Below are 17,831 nucleotides of genomic sequence, written 5' to 3'. Positions count from 1 at the left end.
ATAGAAGAAGAATGTGGCATCAGGATTGGAGGAAGACTCATTAACAACCTGTGATATGCAGATGACACAACTTTGGTTGCTGAAAGTGAGGATGAGTTGAAGCACTTACTGATGAAGATTAAAGACTTCAATGTGCAGTATGGATTACATCTCAACTAAAGAAAACAAAAATCCTCAAAAGTGGACCAATAAGCAGCATTATGAAAAATGGAGAAAAGATTGAAGTTGTCAAAACTTCATATTACTTAGTTCTACAATCAGCACCAGTGGAAGCAGCAGTCAAGATGATGTATTGCATTGGGCAAATCTGCTGCAAAGGACCTCTTTCAAGTGCTGAGGACCAAAGATAATCTTGAAGACTAAGAAGTGCCTGACCCAAGACATGGTATTTTATATCACTTTATATGCATATGAGAACTGGACAATGAGTAAAGAAGACCGAAGAAAAGTTGATGCTTTTGAGTTGTGGTGCTGGTGAAGAATGCTGAAAGTATCATGGACCGCCAGAAGAACTAACAAATCTGTCCTGAAGAAGTGCAGCTGGAATGCTCCTTGGAAGAGAGAATGGACAGATTTTGTCTCACCTACTTTGGTCATGTTGTCAGAAGTTACCATTCCCTGGAGAAGTATATCATGGTTGGTAAAGTGAAGGATCAACAGAAAAGGGGAAGCCCCTCAACAAGATGGATTGACACAGTGATTGCAATGATGGGCTAGCCATAGCAGGGATTGTGAAGAGTTTGCAGGGCTGGGCAGTGTTTCATTCTGTTGTACGTAGGGTCGCTATGAGTCAGAGATGACTTGAAAGCACCTAACAACAACAACAAGCTTTTAAGATCCCAGTCACTACTCACCAAAGTAGGATATAGAACAGTGTTTTTGTGTAGTATGTTATGCCAATTGAGCTTGATGTCCCCTGCAACCATGGGCACAAACCCATAGGCCCAACTACTTGCTCCCTAGGACAGAGTATTTTATATCCCTGCCCCATGAGGTTTCGTAGGCTGTAATCTTTAGGGGAGCAGATTACCAGGTCTCTTCTCCCGTGGAGCAGCTGGTGGCTTTGAAACACTGATTTTTCAGATAGTAGCTGAGTGCTTAACCACTGGGCCAACAGGGCTCCCTGGGTTGGATTTGGCAGACCAGCCATGTCATTCTGAGGGAACAGTGGTTACTCAGATCCAGCCAATTATTGCCAGGTAGGAATTTGTGTTCAGTATTACCACATTTTTCAATTTTCAAAAGAAGCCAGAAATTTAGGCTTTTATGTAAAACTTTCTGGTCTTTTAATATGGTACTCAATTTAATTAAAACAAAAATCAAGACCCTGTGGTACTGAACAGATTCTGGAAGGTAGTTTACAGCTTTAGAGCAATGGTTCTGACTCTCTGGTGTGCATCAGAATTGTGGTCTTTTCTTTTTTTCTTTTTATATAATGTGATACACTTATTTAAAAAGGAGGATGGGACATATATATTGTTCGTATGTATAGAATATCTCTGGAAGGCTATATAAGAAGTTAATAACATTGGTTGTTTTGTGTGAGGAGCATTGAGTCACTGGGAGAGGAGGCAGGAGGGAGAACTGCCATGTAACCCTTTGGTATGTGTTGAGACTTAAACCATAAGTGTGCAAATGCTTTCTAAATATATACATACAAAGCATAACCATTTCTATCCCTTTCTCACCAAGATTTTGATTCAATAGGTTCGAATATCTGAAGGAATCAGTCCTTCATAGGTGTGTTTGCCATACAGCCCTGGTTAAGTATCCATGCTGCTGGGAATAGTATTATTCTTAGTCAATTCTGCTGGACACCACATATATTTGGTGGGAAATGAGGATGCACACACTTTTCCTTGAGGATTGCTCTTAGGATAGAAGAGCAGAATGTTACCAGTCTGGACACCTGAACCCAGGTGTATACTAGGGAAAGATGGTCCTTTTCGCCCATTTTATTCTGGCCCTTCCCTCTGGGGTAATGTGGCTTATTGTCACTCCAGATCTAACCTGGACCTGTATGCAATACTTCCTGTATACAGTTCATCAGTAATGAAGACAAAGGAAGCAAGGACATTACCTGAGGAAGGATTATGTAGATGAGGAAGATGTACCAGTCCTGAGGCCTCCTGGTGACCAGATCTGCCGGTGAGCAGTCTGTCTTGTAACTTATCAGAAGAAAACATAGTCCAAGGTTTGTAGGAGAATACCTGATGAGAATCACCCTTCCAGGGGTTCTCTAGCAATGTCTGGCAGCTAGTTCTGTTATTTAATAAATCCTGCTCGCTTCTACTTTTCTGAGATCTCTGGGCCATATGATTAGGACCAGAGCTTAGCCCAACATGGGAAGTAGCCCCATGGGAGGCTGTCAGGAAGTTATTGCCCAAGGTGATGGGTGGGAGACTTTGTGTTCTGATTGGTGGAAGGCCCCTATGGGCCAGAGGCTTCTTTTCTGGCAAGAGATATTTTGAATTCTCTGAGGTCCTCTTCTTAAATTCAACCATAGCCACCTGGTCATCAGGCTGTTCTTGGCAGTTGGTATCCCCAATGCTGTCAAAGGTGGTGATGATGTCATCAACTTCCGAGGTGTCCTCCCCCCTGTATTGGTCCCTGCTGTGAGCCTTCTGATAGGCCATCTGTTGTTCTTTCTTATTTTTGCAGAAGATTTGGTTGAGCTTGTTGAACCGTCCCTCTTTCTTCTGGGGTCTACTGTTCTGGAAAGGAAGGGGTTGAGTAGGCTCTGTTCTATAGGAATATAAAATAACAATGGTGTTATGTGAAGATAGAAAGTGGAGACAACATCACTAACCAACATACAATACCCTATTCCATCTGCTTGAGCTGGTTGTCTGAAATAATTGTGAAAGGTGATGCACAAGAGCTCTCAACATCCTTTTGTAACTTCCTGTCAGAAGTGTTTCCTTAGTATGCTTAGTATGGGCAATCAGAACATTCCTTAGATTTCTCTTATTCCCCCAGGGGTCATCTTTCCAAAATTCACTTTTAGATTATTTGTTTTCACCAAAGAATAAACTGAACTAAAAACAGCTTGCAATGTTACTGTTTTCACTTTTTAAGAGTAAGTCAGTAGGTGTTTAAGCCTTAAGTCAAAGATATAAAAGCCAAGGATTGAGTTCACTTTCAACTAAAGGAACGAAAGTATTGGTTGCAGCAGTGGGGAGAGTGTGGTTTTAGGCCTGCTCTGAGGGTATCTGGGCACTGATATTATTCATCTCAGAAACAGTGTCCATTTTATGCTGTTTCTGTGTTCTTTGTTTCCCTTTCAGTTCTTATTAAATTTCCTGTTGAAAAATACTTTTTTTTTTTTTTTTTCAGTGTATCCTAAAGGAAACCAAGGAAAGAAGCTTTGTTCTGGGCTCCAGCTGGACAGAAAGAGGAAATGAGTATGCCAGAAGTTGGGTGTGGTTTCAGAAGAAACGTGAGCAATACCCGGTGGGAAGGCAAACTCGGTGGGAAGGCCAACTGGACAGGAAAAAGGTCAGCAGTTGTCTGGTTGGGTCTTCTTATGCAGAACTATCTCTGAGGAGCTATCCTGTTTTTGTTTCTTGGAAAATTTCCATTTGATGCCATACATAATTTATTTAATGTTTTCTGTGGTATGAGTTAACAACAAAATATGACCCATGTACATGCTCCTAAGAATGAATTTTCAACATTATTCTTTGGCGTGAGATATTGTAATCTGTAATTTGAAAAATATCACCACTGGCTGTACATAACAAATATTTTTTTTTGTCTCCCTCCACCCCAGGTCAAACATAATTGAATTGTAGTCCCATGATGTATTTTCATCTTCATTCTTTTTCCTTCCGATAGGCTTTTTGAAATACTGAACACAGCTCCTGGACTCCTCATACAACCTTTGCAGGGATCTGAGAGCATCTCTAGTATTCTTTCAAGTTTCCAAGCCACAAAATATATTCATGTGCTAATTAATGGTACCTCAACAACTTTTACAATCTTTGTCCAATTCTTATCACCGATTTTACATGATTTAGGTCAGTGGCTCTCAAAGTGTGGTCCACTCAACACTGGACGTGTCCTGAAGACTCTTTCAGAGCATTTATGAGGCCACAACATTTTCATAATAATAAGATGTTAATTTTGTTTTTTTACTGTGTTGCTTTTTTGCACTGACAGTGCAATAGAGATGGACTACTTAGCATACATCAAAGCAATATGAGTAGTCATTCCATTCTTTAACTACCATGCACTCACACACACACACACACACACACACACACACACACACAATGTCAGTTTAACTTAATAACGTCTTTGCTGAATCAGTAAAAATTATTCATTTAAAAAAGTACTTTCCCCTGAGTATACATTTTTAAACAAAATAGGAAGAGCTCATAAAGCAATTCTGCTATGTACTAAAGTATAGATAATATTCCACTGCTGCTCGTAAGGTTTTCACTGTCAATTTTTTTATACATAAATTGCCAGGTTTTTCTTTCTAGTCTGTTTTAGTCTGGAATCTCAGCTGAAACCTGTCCACCGCGGATAACATTGATGGAATTTGAAATACTGGTAGCATTGCTTCCACACCTACCAAAATGTGAAGTACGTGAAGTATGTATCTAGAAAAATTGGAAACTGTCAAAAATGAAATCGAACACTAAAAGAGTGAAATTGAAGGCATTAGTGAGCTGAAATAGGCTGGTATTGGCCATTTTGAATCAGACCATCATATAGTCTACTATGCTGGTAATGACAAATTGAAGAGGAATGGTATCATGTTCATCATCAAAAAGAACATTTCATCCTGAAGTACAATGCTGTGAGTATAAGATAATATAGGCATATATATAGTATAGGATAATATCAATAATACAACTATCACTCAAATTTATGTACCAACCACTAATGCCAAAGATAAAGAAATTGAAAATTTTTACCAACTTCTGCAGCCTGAAATTGGTCAAACGTGATGAAGATGCATTGATAATTACTGGTAATTGGAATGTGAAGGTAAGAAACAAAGAATAGGGATCCGCAGTTGAAAATATGGCTTTGGAGGTAGAAATGATGCTGTAGATCACATGATAGATTTTGCAAGACCAATGACTTATTCATTGGAAATAACTTTTTTCTACAACATAAATGGCAACTCTACATAGACCTTGCCAGATGGAATACACAGGAATCTAATTGACTACATCTGTGGAGACAATGGAGAAGTTCATATCATCAGTAATGCCAGAGGCTGAATGTAGAACAATCATTTGCTCATATACAAATTTCAAGTTGGAGCTGAAGAAAATTAAAACAAGTCCAAAGTATAATCTCGAGTATATACCAACTCAATTTAGAGAACATTTCAGGAATAGATTTGACACATTGAGCACCAGTGACTGAAGACCAGACAAGTTGTGAGATGACATCAGGAACATCACACATGAAGAAAGCAATAGGTCGTTAAAAAGACAGGAAAGAAAAAAAAGACCAAAATGTCAGAAGAGATTCTGAAACTTATTCTAGAACATAGAGTAGCTAAAGTGAATGGAAGAAATGATTAAGTAAAGGAGCTGAACAAAAGATTTCAAAGGGTGGTTTGAGAAGACAAAATGAATTATAATAATGACACGTTGAAAGATCTGGAGTTAGAAAACCAAAAAGGAAGAAAACACTTAGTATTTCTCAAGCTGGAAGAACTGAAGGAAAAACTGAAGTATCAGATTGCAATATTGAAGGATTCTATAGGCAAAAAGGGATGGGTCAGAAGGGAACAATCCTTGGCATACTAGGTAAAGTAGAGGAGATGGATTGATACAGAGGCTGCAGTGATGGGCTCAAGCATAGCAATGACTGTGACAACAGCCCAGGACTGAACAGTATTTTATTCTGTTATACATAGTTACTATGAGTTGGAACCAACTTGATGGCACTTAACAACAACATGGGCAAAACATTGAAGGATACAGGAAGCATCAAAAGCAAATGGAAGGATGATGATAAGTTCTGGTAAGATGGCAGAATAGGCAGACAAACTACACAGATCATCTTCAACAAAGAAAAGGGGAACCAATTAACACAGATACAGAAGATAATCCTGGAGCCCTGAGCTTTGAAAGGAAGGATACAGAAGTGGACTAAACTCCAACTAGTAGAACAACCTGCATGAAAACACTGAAAAAGGAGATATATGGAGCTGTGGTCTCAGTGATCCTGATGGTATGGACAGCTTGGATATTGCCAGGTGGTGCTAGGACTTAAGAATTAACTTAAAACTCAGCCCTGATAGCCAGGGGCTGCATGGACTACACTGGTGGTTGGTGAATAAAAGGGGAAGCAGCAAGAAGGAGATGAGCTGAGCCGCGGATTTTTGGCTGTCCAGAGGGCACAGTCATTTAAAATGTTCTACCATTTTGGATATTTAAAGCGACAACATTTTCTCAGATTCCACTTCCTAGTGGCCACAAGGACATTCCTGACATGAACACTGGAAAGGTTCTAGTTTTCAACTTTTTCCTCTCTTCTATGTTCCTGGTTCCCACTTTTTTCTTCATTATTCTCCTACTTTATCTCTTTTTTCTTATTGCCCCCTCCCCAGATATTGTAGTTTTATTCTTTTCATTTTTTGGTGATTGTTCCTGTGTGTTTATACGGTGTTTTTTTTGTCTTCTTGCTTTTACTTTCTTGATGGTTTTTCAATTGGTTTTTTAGTCTGAGTGGGAGACAGCAACTCTGCCCATATAACACAACTATACCTGTACCTCCTGCAGCTCCACTTACTGAGTGAGAGCCAACATTTCCTTCTCCATCAACTGGCCAACAATAAATTACCACCAAGAAGAGCCTGACTTATCCTTAGCTTCTCTTCACAAACAGTTAACAGAGCTCTAAATACAACAATATCACAATGTCTCAGAGACAACAGACCATCACAGTCTACACAAAGAAGCAAGATAAAGCAGAAGAAATAAGGGAGAAGGATACAGACTTATAACACATCCCCGAGAAGGAAGCAACATTGGAACTCCTTGATAAGGAATTCAAAAGAATTATATTTAGGTATCTTCAAAGGATTGAGAGACAGATCATGGAAAACACTGACAAAATGAAGGAAAATACAGACAAAACCCTAGAACAATTTCAGAAGAAAATACAAGAAGAAAATGACAAAATAAATTAAATATTAGAGATGATACAAAATTTACAGATAGAAATCCAGAAGATTACTAGTAAATTTTCAGAAATAGATAATACATTGAAAGGGCAAAAGAGTAGAATTGAATCAATGGAAGACAGAATTAATGAGATTGAAGACAAATACCTGAATATTTCTTTGGAAAGGATCAATCAGAAAAATATTTAGCAAATACTAAAACAATAGCAACAAAGAAAATGATAACACAATTCATAAACATACTGAGCTCAGCACAGAAAATTATGTGGAAAAAAGAAACAAGGAAAACCATGAAAAAAACACATAACAGAATGACAGCAACAAATTCATATTTGACAAAAATTACACTGAATGTCAATGGATTAAATGTACCACTCAAGAGATGCAGAGTTGCAGTCTGGATAAGAAAACATAACCTATCAATATGCTGTCTACAAGAGACACACCTTAGAGACAAAGACAAAACAGACTAAAAGTCAAAAGTTGGAAAAAGATAAATCAAGGAAATGGCAACCAAAAAACAGCAGGATTGGCAATACTAATTTCTGATCAAATTGACTTTAACACAGAAGCCACTATAAGATATAATGAATGACATAATATAATGATGAAAGGATCAATTGAACAAGAAGATATAACCATAATAAGTAACTATGGATGCAATGAAAGAGCCCCAAAATATATAAATCAGACTTTAACAGAATTGAAAAAGCATCTAGGTGACTCCACAGTCATAGTAGTAGATTTTAACATACCACTTTAAGTCTAAGATAGAAGAACTGGAAAGAAACTCAACAAAGATGAAGAATAGCTGAACAATACAACCCACTAACTTGACCTTATAGACATCTACAAAGCACTTCACCCAACAACAGCACAATATACATTCTTTTCCAGTGCACATGGAAAATTCTCCAGGATAGACCATATGTTAGGCCAAAAAGCAAATGTCAATTAATTTTAAAACAGTGAAATACTGCAAAGCATCCTCTCAGATCACAATGCTATCAAATTAGAAATCAACAATAGGAAGATCAATGGAAAAAGAGCGAACACAGGGAAGCTGAACAACACCTCCTTAAGGATGACTGAACAAGAGAAGAAATAAAAAAATGAAATTAAAAAATTCGTTGAATCAAAAAAGAATGAAAACACAACCTACCAAAAGCAATAAATACACACATCAGAAAAGAAGAGCCAAAATCAACACTTTAAACCATCTCCAACTATTAGAAAAGAACAGCAAGAAAACCCTACAATCATCAGTAGAAAAGAAATAGTAAAGATTTGAGCAGAAATCAATGAAACAGAAAATTGAAAGACAATAGAAAAAATCAACAAGACCAGAAGTTGGTTTTTTGAAAAGATTAATAAAATGGACAAACCACTGTCAAATTTAACACAGGAAAAGAGGGAGAGAATACAAATAACATGAATAAGAAACAAAATGGGTAACATCATAACAGAATCAAGTGAAATAAAAAGGATAATATCAGAATACATGAAGAACTGTACTCCAACAAATTTGCAAATCTGGAAGAAATGGATAGATTTGTAGAAACACATTACTTACCTAAACTAACACAGACTGAGGTGGAAAAGTTGAACAGACCCATAACAAAAGAAGAAATTGAACAAGTCATCAAAAAATTACCAACAAAAGAAAGTCCTGGCCCAGATAGTTTCACCGGAGAATTCTACCAAACGTTCAGAGAAGAACTGACACCAATCCTACTCAAACTATTCCAAAACATAGAGAGGGATGGAATCCTGCTAAATTCACTTTACAAAGCAAGCATAACCTTGATACCAAAACCAGGCAAAGACATCGCTAAAAAGGAAAACTACAGACCAATATCTCTCACGACTACATGCAAAAATCTTCAACAGAATCCTAACCAATAGACTCCATCAACATATCAAGAAAATAATTTATTATAACCAAGTGGGGTTCATATCAGGTATGCAAGGAACAATTCATGCCATCCGCCACATAAATATAACAAAGGAAAATAACCACATGATCATATCAATCGATGCAGAAAAGGCATTTGATAAAATCCAACACCTATTCCTGATCACAACTCTCAGCAAAATAGGAATAGAAGGGACATTCCTCAATATAATAAAGGGCATAGATGTAAAGCCAACAGCCAACATTATGGAGAGAGACTGAAACCATTTCCCTTGCGAACAGGAACCAGACAAGGATGCCCTCTATCACCACTTCTATTCAACAATGTATTGGAAGTCCTACCCAGGGCAATAAGGCAAGAAATGGAAATCAAAGGCATCCAAACTAGTAAGGAAGAAGTCAAACTATCCCTATTTGCTGATGATATGATCCTATACCTAGAAAACCAAAGAGACTCAGTAAAAAATCTACTTCCAAAAATCAGTTGACTTTCTCTACATCAGCAAAGACATTGCTGAAAAAGAAATAAGGAAATCAATCCCATTTGCAATAGGTATAAAAAAAGTAAAATACTTGGGACTAAATCTTACCAGGGACACAAAAGACCTGTACAAAGAAAAATATAAAAGACTACTTCCAGAAACCATAAGAGATCTACATAAATGAAAGAACATACCATGCTTGTGGATAGGAAGATTGAACATTGTGAAAATCTCAGTTCTACCCAAAGCATCTATACATTCAATGCTATCCCAATCCAGATCCCATCAACATTCTTTAAGGATATGAAAAAACTAGTCACTAACTTTATATAGAAAAGAAAGAGACTTTGATAAGCAAAGCATTATTGAGGAAGAACGAAGTTGGAGGTCTCACACTACCAGATCTAAAAACCTACTACAAAGCCACAGTCGTCAAAACTGCCTGGTATTGGTAAAATGACAGACACATAGACCAATGGAATAGAACTGAGAACCCAGATAGACCCATCGACCTATGGGCAGCTTATCTTTGACAAAGGGCTGAAACACAATAAATGGGGTTAGAGATTGTCTATTTAACAAATGGTGCTGGCAAAATTGGGTATCAATTTGCATAAAAATGAAACAAGATCTGTACCTCACACAACACGCAAAAACTAATTCAAGATGGATCAAAGACTTAAATGTGAAACCTAAAACTATGAAGTTCTTCAAATTAAAAATAGGGGCAAATTTTGGGGCCCTAATATACGGCATAAATAGACTATCAAGCATAACCCAAAATGCACAAACAGCAGAAGATAAACTAGATGAATGGGGCCTTCTAAAAATTAAATTCTTATGTGATTCCAAAGACTTCTCCAAAAGAGTCAAAAGAGAACCTACAGATTGGGAAAAAATATTTTGTAATGACATATCTAACAAGGGGCTTATCTCTAGAATTTATAGAAAACCCCAACACCTCAACAACAAAAAGACAAATAATCCAATTAAAAAAGGGCAGAAGACATTTATAGACACTTCACCAAAGAGGATATTCAGGCAGCCAACAAACAAATGAAGAAATGCTCACTATCATTGTTGTTGTTGTTATTTACTGTCGAGTCAGACTCAACTCATAGCGACCCCTCCTTGGGTTTCCGAGGCAGTATCACTACAGAAGTAGATTGCCCAAACTTCCTTCTGAGGAGTGGCTGATGGGTTTGAACTGCCAGCCTTCTGGTTAGCAGTCAAGTTCCTTAGGCATTACGCTACCAGAGTCATTCCAAAACCCCAAACCAAACTCACTGCGGTCAATTCGGATCCTTAGGCACTACACCACCAGAGTTCCCTCATTACTGTGTATATATCCTAAAGAAATGAGAGCCAGGACAAGAACAGATATATGCACACCCATGCTCATAGCAGAACTATTTGCAATAGCAAAAAGATGGAAACAACCTAGGTGTCCATCAACAGAAGAATGGATAACCAAACTATAGTATATACACACAATGGAATACTGTGCAACCCTAAAGAATAACATGTTGTTGTTGTTGTTGTTGTTATGTGCCGTCGAGTCAGCCCCGACTCATAGCGACCCCTCCTTGGGTTTCTGAGGCAGTATCACTACAGAAGTAGGATTGCCCAACCTTCCTTCTGAGGAGTGGCTGGTGGGTTTGAACCGCCAGCCTTCTGGTTAGCAGTCAAGTGCTTTAGCCACTATGCTACCAGAGCTCCTAAAGAATAACATAGAATCTGCAAAACATGGCATAACATGGATGAAGTTAGAGGACATTATGCCGAGTGAAATAAGTCAATCATAGGACAAATATTGTATTAGTCTGTTATTGTAAAAAGTCAAGGAAAGGTTTATATATGGAAGGAAATTTTCTTTGGTGGTTACCAGGGATGGGAGGGAGGGGACAGAACACTGTTAGATAGGTAGAGACAAGTATTGATTTGGGTGAAGAGAAGGACAATTTACCAAATGTGTGTGATCAACATGGTGGCATAGAGGAAGAGGAAGACACAGAGAGGTGCATGGGAAGTACAGACAACAAAGATGAGCTCTTTTGCAGTACTGTGCTGTCAGTGATGGCAAACATTGATAAATGGGTGGATAGATGGGTGGACAGGCTGAACTATTTGGTATGTTTATGCAGGGTGGAGTGTGCCCATGACCATCCATAGGATTGGCTGACAATGCTTCTACAAGTGTATTTGTTTGTTCTGTAAGAATTCCAAGGTATACAGTAGAGGTGACAAGGAACAAGATTGTAGTTATTTCTTGGCCACAGCCAGCTACCTAGAGGGAGCAAATAGTTGGACTTATGGGTTTGGGACCATAGTCGCAGGGCATATCAAGCTCCTTTGGCATAACATACTACACAAAAAAGTTGTTCCACATCCTACTTTGGCGAGTAGTGACTGGCATCTTAAAATCTTGCAAGTAGTCATCTAGATGCAACAATGGGTCTCTCCTCATCCAGAGCAAAGAAGAGTGAAGAAAATCAAAGACTCGTGGAAACAGTCCAAGGGACTGGTTAGACCGTGAGCTCCTCAGCCTATATGATCATGAAACCGGAAGAACTAGATTGTCCCTGGCCACCACTGTCAACCACTCGAAGGGGTATCTGTGTAGGAGATCCTGGACGGAGTGGGGGAACAATGTGGAACAAAACTCAAAATTATTGAAAACAAGGGGGGGATCAGGTTTGCTGGTCTGATAGAGCCTGATGGAACCACTGAGACTATGGCCCTTAGCTGCCCTTCAGGTTTGGAACTGAACCCACTCCTGTGGCTTCCAGCCAAATAAAAGACAGGCATATGAGCTGAACATTTACACTAGGTAGATAACACTCCTTGGAGAGATCAGTCATGGGAGAACGCAAGGGCTGTGTATGCACAGGGAGACAGCTCAGAGGCAGGAGTGCATGGGAGGGAAGGACACAGGGAAGAGGTACATATGGGGAGTAAGTGAGAGGGGAGCTGTTGCATTGTGGAAAATTGCAGTCAATGTCATGAGACAAAGTGTATGTGAGCTGCTGTATGGAAAGTGAATTTGCTCTGTAAGCTTTCACCCAAATCACAATAAAATTTTTTTTAAAAAATGAAAGGAATACACAGTAACTGTACCAAAAATAGTTGGTTGACATTCAACCATTTCTGGAGGTAGCACATGATCAAGAATCAATAGTACTGAAAGAAGAAGTCCAAGCTGCACTGAAAAAGCATTGGGGTAGGTGGGGAGGCTCCAGGAACTGATCAAATGCCAAGTGAAATGTTTCAACAAACAGATGCAACTTTGAATGTGATCTCTTGTCTATGCCCTGAAAATTGGGGCATAGCTACCTTGCCAAGAGATTGGAAGAAATCCATATTTGTACCCATTCCAAGGAAAAGTGATCCAACAGAACGTGTAAATTATTAAACAATATTAATATCATATGCAAGCAAAATTTTACTGAATGTAATTCAAAAACAGTTGTAGCAGTATATCAACAGGGACCTGATAGAAATTCAAGCTGGATTCAGAAGAAGAGGTGGATTCAGAGATGTCATTGCTGATGTCAGATAGAGCATGACTGAAAGCGGAGAATACCAGCGAGATGTTTATCTGTGTTTTATTGACTATGCAAAAGCATTTGACTGTTTGGGTCATAACAAATTATGGATAACATTGGGAAGAATGGGTACTCCAGAACACTTAATTGTGTTCTTGCGGAAATAGTACATAGACCAAGAGACACTCATTTGAATAGAAGAAGGAGATACTGCATTGTTTAAAATTGAGAAAGGTGTGAGAAAATAATCTGAGAGGCTAGATTGTATGAAGAAAAATAGGCTCAAGAAAACTTCAATATGCATGAATAACTTTTGATATGCCAATGACACAAACTTGTTTGCTGAAAGTGGAGGAGACTTGAAGCACTTGCTGATGAAACTCAAAGACTATATAGCCTTCAGTATGGATTATACCTCAACATAAAGAAAAAAATTCCTCACTAACTGGACCAAGAAGCAATGTCATACCAAACAGAGAAGAGATTGAAGTTGTCAAGGATTACATAATACTTGAATCAGTGCCTATGGAAGTAGCAGTCAAGAAATCAAATGATGTATTGCATTGGGCAAGTCTTTTGCAAAAGACCTCTTGAGAATATTATAAAGCAAAGATGTCACTTTGAGGACTAAGGGATGCCTGACCCAAACCATGTTCTTGTCAGTCATCTCATATGCATATGAAAAGTTAATCATGAATTAAAAAGACTGAAGAATAACTGATACTTTTGAATTATGATGTTTGTGAAGAATATTGAATATACCATGGACTGCCAGAAGAAGGAACAAATCTGTGTTGGAAGAAGTACATCTGGGATGCTCCTTAGAAGTGCAAATGGCCAGACTTCATCTCATATACTTTGGACACGTAATTAGAAGAGATTTGTCCCTAGAGAAGTACATCATGGTTGGTAAAGTAGATGGTCAGTGAAAGAGAGGAAGACTCTCAATGATATGTATTGACACAGTGGCTATAACAAAGGGCTAAAATATAGTGACAATTGGGATGATGGTGGAGGACTGGGCAGTGTTTTGTTCTTTTCTACATAGAATCATTATGATTTAGAACTGACTCAACAGCACCTAACAGCAACAACACTGAAATACAGTGTTTCTTGAAGCAAAGCTCTTGTGTAATTATATGAGTTGGCAGGTGAAGTAGTCACTTTATTATTATTATTACATCATTTTTATCACGTACAGACAAACTTTAATTACTCAGATTGGCTATTTACAAATTTCAAAAAAAGAAGAAGAAAATTGAGCTGTCAGTTCAAAGAAAACAATTGAGAATAATTGTTGCCAATTAAAAAAGTCTGGATTTCAAACAAAATTTAGAATTTTGAAATACTTGTATTCACCACTTTGATCATGCCAGTGTCCTAGTACTTAAAGGCTTTTCTGCTGAGACTGATGCTGACATTAACAAATGTGATCTGATTGTATTGTATAATGAAATGTACCATTTGGAAGATCTGCATAACTATTAAAACCAATATTTTCCAAATTACCAATGCAATGTATGATAATTTCGTGCATGAGTATAAGACACATTTAAAGTGCAAGAAGCAGTTGCTGAATGACACAAATCAACCATTTGTGCTTGACTACTGGCTGAAAGGTTGTGTTTCGAATCCAACCAGAGGTGCCTTGAAAGACTGGCCTGGCAATCTGCTTCTGAAAGCTCACAGCCTTGAAAACGCTATGGAGTAGTTGTACTTTGCACATATGAGGTTGCCATGGGTTAGAACCAACTCGGCAACCACTTGAGAACAACAAAGTGTGAGATAGAGCAATAAGCTTTAATGTAAAAGGGTACAAAAAGTGTATTAATATAGTCACAGATTCCACTTTGCAACTAGCCATTAGAAAACTACTTCTTGTCAAACTTTGGTGGAGTTTCTATAAAAATACCCACAATTATCTGAAGAGGCAACTGAATTGCTCCTCCCCTTTCAAACTGCCTATATGTGAGGCCAGATTGTCTTCATAAACTTCAATTAAATAATGTATTGGAAAAAATTGAATGCAGAAGCAGTTATGAGAATACAGCCGTCTTCTATTAAGCCAGATATCAAAGAGATTTGCAAAAAAAAAAAAAATGTAAAACAATGCTGCTTATTTTATTACATTGCTTTTGCTTAATAAAATATGGTTATTTTAAATTAAAAGTATGTTATTTATGTTAAAATGTAAGTATAATGGATATACCATTATTTTAAATAAATAGCTAAATAAATATATGTATTTTTTCATTTTAATTTTAATGCCTAAATATGTAGGAGGAGCTCTGGTAACATAGTGCCTAAGGCACTTGACTGCTAACCAGAAGGCTGGCGGTTCAAACCCACCAGCCACTCCTCGGAAGGAAGGTTGAGCAATCCTACTTCCGTAGTGATACCCCTTGTGAAACCCAAGGAGGGGTCACTATGAGTCGGATCCTACTCAATGGCAGTGAGTTTGTTTTTGGTTTTAAATACTGATGTGTGTAAGGTATATAAATAAAAGCTCTTTGGAGTTCTCAACAATTTTTGAGAATGTGAAAGGATCCTGAGACCAAAAAGTTTGAGAACTGCTGATTTAGGTAAAAGGAGGAGTAAGAGAACATGGCATAAAGGGAAGAAGAAAGGGAGAAAAAGGAAAGAAGGATTCCAGTCTAGTGAATATTAGACTGATGGAATCAGGCTTACTATCATCATTTTACTCCCCATAGCAAGAACGTTTCATATACGTTACATAGTGGCAAACACAAAATTAAGTTATTGCTGCTTTTGCCCATCAGCAGGGGAAAGGACTACCTTCCAAATGCTTCTTCCCTTCAATTTTGTAAATATTTTTGAGGAAGAAAAAAGTAAGTGCCTCCTCGTATACTCACCTGCTCTCTTGGGAGAGGAGTTTGACACAGGCAGTATGGCCACAGTAGAGGGCATAGGCTAGGGGCGTGCTCTCATTGATGTCTCGCAGGTTGCTATCCATGCCCAATTCTAATAGTGACTGGACACAGTCGGCCTTCCCTGCAGCTGCAGCCCAGTGCAGTGGTGTCCTGGGGGAATCATATGGGAAAAACACAAGTGTCCGAGCACATGAATAGTATAGGCTGTTTGTCTAGCAATGGTTACTGCCCAAAATTTGGGTGTGGCAGGAAAAGTCATGGTGGGGAGATGTAAATTGTTATACACTCCACAACTGACTGAAAGGCTGGCAGATCAAATTCACCCACGAGTCCCAGAAGATACTCCTGATGTTCTGCTTCCAAAAGGTCACAGCCTTAAAAATATGCAAAAAGCAAACAAACAAACAAAAATAAAACCAAACTCACTGCCACTGAGTTGATTCCAGCTCAGCAACCCTATGGGATAGAGTAGAACTGCCCCAGAGGGCTTCCAAGGGTGTAATCTTTACAGAACCAAACTACTTCATCCTTTCCCTGCAAAGTGGCTTGTGGGTTGAAACTGCTGATCTTTTGGCTAGTAGCCAAGCACTTTAACCACCACACCACCGGGGCCCTGAAAAACCCTATTGTTGTTGTTAGGTGCTATTGAGTCAGCTCCAACTCATAGCAACCTTATGCACAACAGAATGAAACACTGCCCGGTTGTGCACTATCCTCACAATCCTTGCTATACTTGAGCCCATTGTTGCAGCCTGTGTCAATCCATCCACCATTATGGGGTAGTTCTATTCTGCACACATGGGGTCACCATGAATTGGAACCAACTCGATGACAATAAGCAGCAATAACATCAACTGTATGGAAATAACCAGTTGTGGTCAAGTAGGTTCTGACTCATGGGGACCCCATGTGTATCAGAGCAGAATTGTACTTTGTGGGCTTTTCAAAGGCTGATTTTTCAGAAGATCACCAAGCCTTTCTGCCAAAGGGTCTCTGAATGGAATCAAACCACCAATTTTTCAGTTAGCTGAAGCTAAGCATGTTAACTGTTGGCATGGGCTAAATTTTAAAAATCTAACCCAGGATGAAAATGTTGTTGTAGGCACTACACTGTGAGGCTTAAGGATGATGGGGTGTATATGTTGCAGCTTCTTTCTAGCTCTAAATATCCTTTGGCCTTTCACCTTCTCTGGACTTACTGAGAATTTCCTAGAAAAGGAAGTACTGACCAAAGGGAGTTGACAGTTTTAGTGCTCTTCATACATAATGGCAGCCTTCCAGGAAGATTTTCACAATTTATTCGCCCATCAGCTATGTTATGTCTCTCTGCCTTTTCTAATATTGAATATTCTCATCATCATTAAAAACTTTTGCCAAATTGGTAGGCAAAATGATGCTTCACTTTTGTCTTTTGCATTTCTTTAATTCATGTTTTTGTTGTTGTTGTTAGGTGCCGTCGAGTTGTTTCTGACTTATAGCGACCCCATGCACAGCAGAATGAAACACTGCCCAGTCCCACTCCAGCTCCATGATCCCTGCTATACTTGAGCCCATCATCTCAGCCACCATGTCAATCCATCTCAGTGAAGGCCTCCCCCTCTTTCATCGACACTCCACCCTACTAAGCATGACATCCTTCTCCAGGGAATGGTCCCTTCTGACAACATGACCAAAATAGGTGAGATGAAGTCTGACCATTCTCGCTTCCAAGGAGCATTCCGGGTGCACTTCCTCCAGGACAGATCTGCTAATTCTTTTAGCAGTCCATGGTACTTTCAGCATTCTTCGCCAGCACCACAACTCAAAAGCATCAACTCTTCTTTGGTCTTCCTTATTCATTGT

The 17,831-nt window shown here is 38.6% G+C and overlaps 1 protein-coding gene across 1 annotated transcript in view; it reads right to left on the bottom strand.

The window, feature by feature from the left end:
* ANKRD55 (ankyrin repeat domain 55) overlaps window positions 1–17,831 on the bottom strand; it is a 231,143-nt gene that overhangs the window by 28,282 nt on the left and 185,030 nt on the right. The window contains exons 8-9 of the mRNA XM_007944167.2: window positions 15,972–16,139; window positions 2,081–2,745 (exon numbers count right to left, since the gene is read on the bottom strand). Coding sequence (XP_007942358.1) covers window positions 2,081–2,745; window positions 15,972–16,139 — 833 coding nt within the window. The remainder of the gene's footprint in view (window positions 1–2,080; window positions 2,746–15,971; window positions 16,140–17,831) is intronic.

The sequence above is a fragment of the Orycteropus afer genome, unplaced genomic scaffold, assembly GCF_000298275.1.
Source record: "Orycteropus afer afer isolate SDZICR_OR568_19922 unplaced genomic scaffold, OryAfe1.0 scaffold00122, whole genome shotgun sequence".
NCBI classification, from domain to species: domain Eukaryota; kingdom Metazoa; phylum Chordata; class Mammalia; order Tubulidentata; family Orycteropodidae; genus Orycteropus; species Orycteropus afer.
This window is presented reverse-complemented; position numbering and strand designations above follow the sequence as displayed.